The 10650-nt window shown below is 34.6% G+C and overlaps 2 protein-coding genes across 2 annotated transcripts; one reads left to right on the forward strand and one right to left on the reverse strand.

Annotated features, from left to right (window-relative positions):
• Window positions 1-581: 581 nt before the first annotated feature.
• Window positions 582-1580, reverse strand: LOC111795849 (transcription factor MYB16-like). Its single transcript, XM_023678455.1, has 2 exons — window positions 1294-1580; window positions 582-1188 (listed from the first exon to the last, which is right to left on the reverse strand). Exons 1-2 carry the CDS (start codon window positions 1554-1556, stop codon window positions 582-584), a joined length of 870 nt encoding a protein of 289 aa, XP_023534223.1. The 5' UTR covers window positions 1557-1580.
• Window positions 1581-7404: 5824 nt separating this feature from the next.
• Window positions 7405-9381, forward strand: LOC111795879 (L-type lectin-domain containing receptor kinase IX.1-like). The gene has a single exon (XM_023678506.1). The coding sequence runs from the start codon at window positions 7405-7407 to the stop codon at window positions 9379-9381; it is 1977 nt and encodes a 658-aa protein (XP_023534274.1).
• The last annotated feature ends 1269 nt before the right edge of the window (window positions 9382-10650 follow it).

Here is a 10650-nt window from a genome sequence, read left to right on the forward strand (position 1 = left end):
GAAACCTCTCCCTAGTAGACACGTTTTAGAATCATGAGGCTGATACGTAATGGGTCAAAGTGGATAATATCGGTTAGTTGTGGACTTGGACTGTTACACTCTCTATACTAACAAAGTACAATTTAGTTTTTTGTTACTCAATCATAGAAATTTTAAAATTAATTGTGGTTAGGTTAGAGCAATGTGACATTTTATGAATTTTCCTAAAAAATACTTAACAAAACATGTTAAAAGCTAAGAATTTGTATTGGCGTGCACGTATAGTTTTCATTTTTAGAACACTTAAGACAAGTAGATAATGTGATCATGTGGTGATGGAGATACAGAAATTTTAGGATTATCAGACACTCAATCTAAATTCTAAATCTTGATCAAAATCTTAGGCATTGAGAGTGAATATTAAATAAAAAGATGGAATCATCTCACGAGAGGCATCTTCCATGGCACCGTTCATGGCGGAAGCGCGAAAACAGAAAACGTCAACTTAGCAAATATGGCTTTAAACTCAATATAAGTTAAAGTACGTACGGTCAAATTACTATAGAACTCAAAAATTAATTATTTATTCATAATCTTAAAACTTACTTGACCACATGTTTCCAGTAAGAATTTGACTCTTCACCGTTTATAAGATCTTCCCATTTATCTTCCCATTTATCTTCTACCACGGTCGGTATTTTCGAGCATTCAAGAGAAATTGGAATCAAGTTTGGAAGTGAGCTTGAACTTTGACTCATGCCATAAGGAGTCTCCGATTGATTACTATCGTTTCGGAACCCTAACGTGTCATCCATCGCCCCGTCGTAGTCTTCACACGATAGCGGCTTCTCAGAGGGCTCAACGCTAATCGGTAAGGTTTGTAAAGAAGAGATTTGTTGTGCATTGAAGAGGCTATTGTAAAGGGAGGGAGAAGAAGGGCTTGGAAGTTGCCATAGATTTTGTAGGAGCTGAGCCCTTGCTAGTTGAGTGATTTGTGCGTGTAGCCCTAATGGATTGTCCCAAGGAGCTGTGGAAAAAGAAAGCAAGTGATGAAGATTTGAGAGATTGTTGAGATAAGGGTTAGTTCTTGGCATGTGGGTGATAGGATCAATGCCCATTCGTTGAAGCTTCTTCTTTAAGTTAGTGTTCCAAAAGTTCTTAATCTCGTTATCCGTTCGTCCCGGGAGATGTCTTGCTATTATCGACCATCTATGCAACACAAAACAAAAACAGAAACGGAAAGTTCTTTTGATCTCGAAATCAATAGGAGTTCATATATACATTTCAAGATCCGATTTTAAAAAAAAAGCTTACTTGTTTCCGAGAGCTCCATGAAGATTGATGATAATTTGTTCTTCTTGATCAGAGAAGTTTCCTCTAATGATATCAGGTCTAAGATAGTTCGTCCATCTTAATCTACAACTCTTACCACACCTGTTCAAACCCGCAAGGTTTGGAAGAGATCTCCAGCTCCCGTGTCCATGTTTCTCAATGTAATCCACTAGTTTTCGATCTTCTTCTGGCGTCCATGGCCCCTTCTTTACACCATTCTCGAGCGTTGGCGACCTCGACATCATGACCCTTTGAATGATTTTGAGCTTTGGAAGATTAGAAATTGACTATATGTTAGAAAAATGACTAGGAAAGTGCCTGTTTTTATAGTGTAGAAGGGAAAAAGTGGTTTGACATTTGATGTTTTTGATTAATTTTGTCCTTTTTGTTTTGACTAATTGTTTCTAATTATGGGATTTGTTTATCATTTTGGAAATTATCTCACTTTTAATCTCTATTCTCATTTACACTAATGGTGTAAATTGGTTCACGTAAGCACATGAGGTGGACGTATATATGTATCCTCTAGACCTGACTATGAGCTAGTGCATGCTTACGTTGCTGTAAACTAATATAAAAGAAAGGAGCATGTATACTATCGTCGCGTACATGTTCATATGTAATATACTAGAGGAGTAGTTCATGCTCGTGTGACATAGAACATGCATGAGGTCTAGTATTAAGAAATCATGATTCAATGATATGATGCACATAATATTTCCTTACTTTTCATAACACAATCTTTTTAGAAGACGTATGCATTATATTTGTGATATTTAATTCATGCATAGTATATCATAGTGTCCCGCAGAGCATAACGTGATCGTGTTAACATAACAAACATGAATCGACAAATAGAAAGTACATACATCACGACAATTCATTAGAATATCAAGTTACATATTATTTATGCATTAATCAACTCATCCAACCTAACCAAGATGCACTCCAACAATAATCTCACTTATAATTTCAGGCTCAACTTGGTGTATCTAAGCTTGCTAGGCCGAATGTTCCTAGATTCAGTTTCACGTGATCTAATTTCACCTTCGATATTTCATTAGTTCATAAAATCGAGCTTACGGTCTATCAATGAGCCAACATCACTTAATTATCTTAAAATTAATCCTAAAACGTGCTAGATATTATAAATTGTTCAAAACAATAGTTATACTAACATTTTCTAGCCTCAACTCGATCGAAAATACTTCTGAAACGGGATACTTTTGTTATATAATGAAGTAAAAGGGTATAGTTTTCTAATTTAATTTCTAAGAGCCATTTTTTTCCCATATATATATTTTATAATTTGAAGAAAAAGAAAATTATGATATTATTGAAAAGCATATGGGGTAGGTTAGTTTATGAATTGATGATTAGTGATTTGTACACGCATAAAATTACTAATATTTTTCTTTGGTCGGAGCCTACCTAATTCTCACACACTTTAATACGAACTTTATTATATAATATATATATATATATATATATTATATGCTTCATTTTTATTTTTGTTCTTACAATAATCTCATAAGTTCACAATTACTTCTCAAGCAATCTTATGCATATGATGTAAATTTAATCTAACACTTACCTCATTATTCTAATTTTTTAATATAACATGATATTGTGTGACACGAACAACAGAAAAATGGTTCACAATTCAACACAATCCAACCCTCTATATTCAACTTGGGTTAGGTTGGATTGTCGGGTTGTTTTTTTTTAATTATTTTAAAAAGATCTTACTTATTCATAATAAATATGTAACGGCCCAAGCCCAAGCTCAAGCCCACCGCTAGCAGATATTGCCATCTTTAAGTTTTTCCTTTCGGGCTTCTCCTCAAGGTTTTAAAACGCGTCTGCTAATGAAAGGTTTCCACGCCCTTATAAAGGGTGTTTCGTTTTCCTCCCCGACCATGTGGGATATCACAACATATTACATTAATAACTAATAAAAGTCACAATGCATCACTAACATTTCTTACAAACGTAGAATATTCCTACAAACGTTTTTTCAACTATTTTCGAGTTGATCGAGTTGATTAAGTTGACCTGACTAAAAAAATGTCAACCTGTACACTGAACCAAATTTAACCCAATTTTTATGGTTTAGGTTGAGTTAGTGCAGGTTGATTGAGTTATCGGGTTATATAAACACCTCGAATGTAGAATTAGGGTTTGTTTCTTTTTAAAAAAACGAGTTAATGTACTTGATAAGATAAGGAATCAACTACAAGGGGAATAACATTCGGATTACCTTGTTGATCGAATATCTCAAGACAAGAACATTGTTTGAGATTCGAATCACTCCACAAGCAAGATTGATCATGTCGAGCTTGAATAATTCTACATGCAACCTAAACTATGTAGAATTGCAAAGAAACTTAGTCATTGGCTAAAGAATAGCACAAATGCTTCTTTTACTATATTTTCCGTGCTTACAAATACAACATACATCACTTTATATAAAAGCCTCAAAATGAAACTATTAAAGGCATTCCAAGAGTTGTAACATTCATACTTAAGGATCATAATTAGCCCTTATGTAAATATAACCTAAAGTAAATAAAATGTCTTAAAATACAATAACTCTAAATTACTCTGTAACCCACCCAAAATTTGTAACAATCAAACTTCATTCTTCTTCAATGTGGCATGAATTGAAACATCTTTTGATAATTTCAACAATATTTTCTTCAGATCTTCATTAAAGTATATTGTATGATTGATGTCTCTTGGTTCATATCAGTACTTCTCTTTAAAAGAAATTGTTGCTATTATTGTTTTACTTGCATTGCAAGAGATGGCTTAACATTATTGTTTGGTGGAGATGAAGAAAATTGATAGATACCAAATCATTTAGAAATTTAAATAAATTAAATGAAGAGAGATCAAATAGATTTTGGACATTACAAAGACAGTCAAACAAATTTCCTCAAGTTCCTAAGTCGTTGTGGAAAATCATACCATTTTCTGAAAATTGTATTATTAGATATCCAAAACATTCCACATTTTCTAATAAGTCTTCTAGAACCACTTTAAATACATTTTATAAATCATTTTAAGTAAAAAAAAATTCGAGTTTACGTATATATTTAGGTCTGAATTAAGAGGTCAAAGATTCGATTCTCTAGATCATACTCTTATTATCTTTTGTGGAGATTTAAAATTTTTGTAACATATCGTGCCCAAAATTTGGTATTTGGATTCGTCATCTAATGGCCCCGACATTCTTTTATATCACCTGTAACATGATCTCGTTACTTCTTGTTGGATTCATCACCTAATGACTTCGACATTCTCTTATATCATCTGTTTACAGCATTTGTACTCATCGGTTCTAAGAAAGAAGACCATCCTAAAAAAAAAGTCACTTGAACGTACTTTGTTCTCACTCACATGCTTTCAAGAAAAAATTGTATGAAATCACTAAATAAAATTGCTTCAAGCAAAACAGAAAAGAAAGGTGCACATTATCCATATAGATAATATATTTCTTAGTCACTAAATTTGTTCGGATGTAGTCTCAGTTTATTTATGTACCTTTTTTTTTATTCGGATGTCACCACCGATCAATTGCATAAATATTATATTGATAGCTAAAGCTATAGGAGCTTTTGATATTAAGAAAAGCATATATTATCTATTCCTAAAATCTAACAATGTCTTCGCAAGGTGACATCATTGCCTTCAATAGTCAATGTGAGCGTTGGATGGGACATTGGATTCTTTCTTGTTTTCATCGTTTAAATTTTACTATGAATATTTGTGGATTGATCTCACAATCCACTCCCTTCGGGACACATGGTACTTGCCGGCACTCGTTCATTTCTCCAATCGATGTGGGACTCCTACCAAATCTATCTCGCTTTGGGGCCTAGAGTCCTTACTGACACATCACCCGGTGTCTAGTTCTGATACCATTTGTAATAGCCCAAGCCCACCGCTAACAAATATTGTTCTCTCTAGGCTTTCCCTCTCAGGCTTCCCCTCAAAATTTTTAAAACGTGTCTGCTAGGGAAAAGTTTTCATACCGTTATAAAGGATGTTTCATTCTCCTCCCCAACCGACGTGGGATCTCACAATTTCAATATATACTCTTGAAAATTACTTTCTAAATAGTTAAAAATTATTTTTAAGAGTGGTGAAAGAACAAATAATAAAAAATAATTATAGAGTTAAAAAAAGTATATATAATTGTACTATATGCACAAATATTTCTTTTTTTAAAATTAACAATAAACTTGGATGGATTATATTCAATAAGAACCATGAACCAATCAAGTTCATAAAGTTTTTGAGTTAGATCAAATTTTCTGGGTTATTGGACGTTTTGAATAATTCTACACCCAAACATTTGATCCACTTTACAAGTTTCTTTGCCTCGTTAGTCAAGCTAAACCGACTGCTTCTCTAATGGAAAGGATTTGAGCCAACACGTAAAGAAAGCTACGGAGACGTGTGATGTTTGTCCAGTGTACTCTAATGCTTAAGTCACGTAGAAAGATATCAAATTCTGACTTGCACTTGAAATAGTCTTAAAACGTGTAAGAACTTCGAGAATTAGAAGTTGTAAGATTTGAGTTGCACCTGGAACTTGGTGTGACGATGTATAGTTTTAAAAATAAATATATATATATATATACACACGACAAGGTGTAAGAAATTATATGATTCGAGCCTGGTTGATTTTTAATAGAATAAAATATGTTTATGTTTGATTTTCAAAACGATATTTAGGTAAGTTCAATTTTCAGTATTAGTTTACTACCTCGAGTTTGTTTTTTGTTTTTTCACTATAAATTAGGTTAAAAATACATATGATAACTAGTCCGAATCAAACTAGAGCTTTAGAAATTTGGGTCGTTATACAAATATTTTATTTTAACAATAGCTTTTATTTTTTAATTTTAGATTACAAAGTTATATAATAAAAAGTTTTATAAATAAATTTGCAAAAGTCAATTGTAAATTAAATAATACTATCTTGAAAGAGGAGTTGAAAACCATTTAAAATTCAAATACATCTTAGAATATATATAAATGAAGATAAAGATTATATATATAATAAATAACAATAATAATAAGTATATATATATATATATATATATATATATATATATATATTTATATTGGTTCGATTCAACTCAATCTAATTTTAGAGAACCTATGAATCAACCAAATCCGTAAAAAATTTACTCATTTGAATTCTCAATCCGACTCAAATAAGTTCATAATTCAACCCAAATCATACAGATTGGGTTAGGTTGATCAGGTTTTCTGGATTGTCGTTTTTCAGGTCATCAGGTTTCTTTTAACGCTCATAATAAATATTTCATGCTCTAGTGCTAAAAAACGTCAAATAAGAGGGAAGAACAAATGACTCAAGAATTGACTTATTTCGAGCGGACTCATGAAAATGTAGCTTGGATTATCGTAAAATATGAAGGTTTGTCTCTCTTAGCTTACGAAATAACTTCACTTTAAAGACGGTCGCTGGGACGCAAGAAATTACTTTTCTAGTTTTGAGTTTGTTTTAGATCGGATTACGCTTGGAGGTGTAGCACTTAGGTAAAACAAATCAAGCCTTTGACCGAATTCAAATGATCGATAAATTCTATAAAAACAACATAAAATATGTCGAGCTTAATTAGTCAATAGAGTAACACATGGGACAGGTCAGCTTAAATTTTATAATTAAGCTCATAAACAAGATGAGAATAGACTAACCATATAATTATCTTAAACTAATCACAACAAATATGAAAAATTAAGGCAAATAATCTTTATAATAATGCAAAAATCTTCCAAAGTCAACGATTTACAACTAATGAGATAACGTTTGAGACAATAATTATTTTCATATAATTTGTTTAATGAAAAGATTATAGTATACTATATCGTACTTCAACATTTGGTAACATTATACTATCAATTGTATGTCCGGCCATGACCACGCTACCAAATATTTTTCTAAGTTGATTTTAAAATATGCAACGATTTTGTCTCTATCGTGAAAATTATTGATAAGAGTTTCGATATAATTAGGGATAAGCTCTTGATGTTTTCTGTCCTCAAGCCAGAGCCCACATGGCTACTTCCTCGCATGTGTTTTCAATGTCATGTCGTTTCCTTTTTGTTGTCGTTCTTCTTCTTTACTTTCTTGTTGGCTCTATTGACTCGGTTTCTTTCAAAATCGATCGGTTTAAAACCAATGAAAGTGATACTCTTTACCAAGGAGATGCTATGCCATCTGTTGGAGCTGTTGAATTCAACAATGTTAAGTATCTTTGTCGCGTTGGTTGGGTTATCTATGAAGACATTGTCCCAATTTGGGACTCAAAAACAGGACAAGCCACTGATTTCTCCACCCATTTTAGCTTCATTATTGATACCACAATTGTGCAAAATTATGGCAATGGATTAGCTTTCTTTTTAGCTCCACCAGGGTTTCAAATCCCTCCAAACTCAGCTGGTGGGTTTCTTGGCCTTTACAACACAACAAATAGTGATTCAACCCTCAACCAAATTGTTCATGTTGAATTTGATTCTTTCTCCAATGAAGAATGGGATCCTCCATTTGAACATGTGGGTATCAACGTTAACTCCATTCATTCTTCGAATTCCACGCGTTGGAATGCTAGTTTGCATAGTGGGGATATGGCTGATGTGTGGATCTCCTACAATTCAACCACCAAGAACTTGAGCGTGTCCTGGAAATACCAAAATTCTTCGTCTACTTCCTTTGAAAATACCACCTTGAGCTACCATATTGATCTTACGAAGGTTCTTCCTCAATGGGCTACCGTGGGGTTTTCAGCTGCAACGGGCTTGAATGTAGAGAGACACACATTATTCTCTTGGGAGTTCAATTCAAGCTTGGATTTAGAGAAAGGAAGTGAAGATAACGGGAATAAAGTCGATATAATTGTCGGTGTAACCGTGTCGATAGGAGTATCAATCATCATGGGAATTGTAGCATTTGTTGTAGTTTGGAGATTGAAACAAAAGAAACGAAAATTAGAAGAAGAAAATGGGAACGAGGTGAACTTGACATCGATTAACGATGATTTGGAGAGAGGAGCTGGACCGAGGCGGTTTTCTCGCAAGCTTCTCGCCATGGCTACCAACAATTTCTCGAACGAAAGGAAGTTGGGTGAGGGAGGGTTTGGTGCAGTGTATAGAGGATATATTCCTGATCTTGGTTTGACGATCGCGGTGAAGAAGATCTCGAGGGGTTCGAGACAGGGACGAAAAGAATACATAACGGAGGTGAAGATCATTAGTAGGCTTCGCCATCGAAATTTAGTGCAACTTATTGGTTGGTGTCATGATAAAGGTGAGTTCTTGTTAGTTTATGAGTTCATGCATAATGGTAGCCTTGATTCTCACCTCTTTGGAAGGAAAAGCCCTCTTGTATGGGGTGTGAGGTATAAAATTGCATTGGGTTTAGCCTCCGCGTTGCTATATCTTCATGAAGAATGGGAGCAATGCGTAGTTCATAGAGATATTAAGTCGAGCAATGTCATGTTGGATTCGAACTTCAATGTTAAGCTTGGAGATTTCGGGTTGGCTCGATTGATGGACCATGAGATGGGTGCGCAGACTACGGGATTGGTAGGGACTTTGGGGTACTTGGCTCCGGAATACATAAGCACGGGTCGAGCGAGTAAAGAATCAGATGTGTTTAGTTTTGGGGTCGTTGCTTTGGAGATAGCAACGGGAAGGATGTCGAGGAACGCCATGGAAACGGGTTCTCATAAGGGTTTGGTGGAATGGGTTTGGGATCTTTATGGGAATGGAAAGGTTCTTATGGGTGTGGATGAGAAATTGCAAAGTGATTACGATAGAAAACAAATGGAGTGTTTGATGATTGTTGGGCTTTGGAGTGCTTATCCGGACCCTAATCTTAGACCTTCAATACGACAAGTGATTCAAGCTCTTAACTTTGAGACGACAATGCCAAGTCTTCCAGATAAAATGCCAGTTGCTGTGTATTATGCTCCTTCCACATCGATGAGCTCAAATGAGCCTCCAATTACATCGAGTCTTGACATGGGTCGTTGAACAACGATGATCGTTGTAGCTGGATTCTAGTACATTATTGTCCTATGAACATGTTTATGGTTCAATTATGTTGTTTTGTTTTAGTTAATGTATGTTTTTGTTAGGTTGTCTCTCTAAAGTGTTGTTAGTCTCAAACAAGACATGTTACTAGTTGAACTTATAGTAATTATATATTCTAATTTTAATTTATATATGAAGTCTGAGTAAGGTACATGAATGAATCGAGATCATAATGAATGAAAGCGATCCTAAAGATAGTATGACTAAGAAAGACTTAAAAGAATTGAAAGTTACTACCTATGCTAGCAAGATGCATATATCTTTTAGGTGGTTTAACATATGAACTTTCTTAGGAAGGGTGTGAAGGAGAACAAAGAAAGCATGTGAGAGAGTTTGAATTCTTATTTCGTGGTGACTTCTCGAGAATTTTACTAAAAAATATGTGAGTGAGAACGAAGTATTTTGAAAGGATCGGTGTTGGTCTGTAGGGATAGTTTGAATTCTTGGCAGATGAATTCTTATTTCGGGTGACATCTTGATTCTTTGCTTGAGGAAGAAGTGACCATACACAATTGATCTTCTTCTTCTTCTTCTTCTTGATCAACTACCTGTGCATCTACTTCTTTCACCAGATCTTTGGCTTTGTAGATCACAGCTTCATGTCCAAGTTGATTGCATTTGGAGCAGAAGGTGTCAGGTCTTCTCCAACACTTGTATGGTGGATGACCTTTCTTCTCACAATGGCGGCAAGGTGGATCGGATTTTTTGAAACCTCCTCCTTTTATCTTCTGATAATTGGCAGATGAATCTCCATACGTCAATTGATTTTTGAAATTTTTATTGTTTTTATACCTGCTGCTGTCTTGATGCTTAACACGTAAGGCACCTTCAATCACCCCTTCTTGCCTCATAGACCTCTTTTGCTCTTGTGCTTGTAAAGCATTCAAGAGCTCTGTAAGAGAAATCTTTGACAAGTCTTTGGTGTTCTCCAGAGTAGTAATGGTGGCTTCAAACTTCTCTGGAACAGTGACTAGCAGCTTTTCAACGATCCTTGAATCATTTAAAACAGAACCAAGCAATCTCACCTTGTTGGCAATGCTGAGAAGTCTGTCAGAGTACTCTTTCACCGACTCTGACTCCTTCATCTTCTGCAACTCGAAATCCCTAATCAAATTTAGGGCTTTCATTCCACGAATCCTCTCATCTCCTTCATATTCGGCCTTGAGATAATCCCAGATTTCCTTTGCTGTTTTGAGGGACATTATTCGC

The sequence above is a fragment of the Cucurbita pepo genome, chromosome LG05, assembly GCF_002806865.2.
Source record: "Cucurbita pepo subsp. pepo cultivar mu-cu-16 chromosome LG05, ASM280686v2, whole genome shotgun sequence".
NCBI lineage: Eukaryota > Viridiplantae > Streptophyta > Magnoliopsida > Cucurbitales > Cucurbitaceae > Cucurbita > Cucurbita pepo.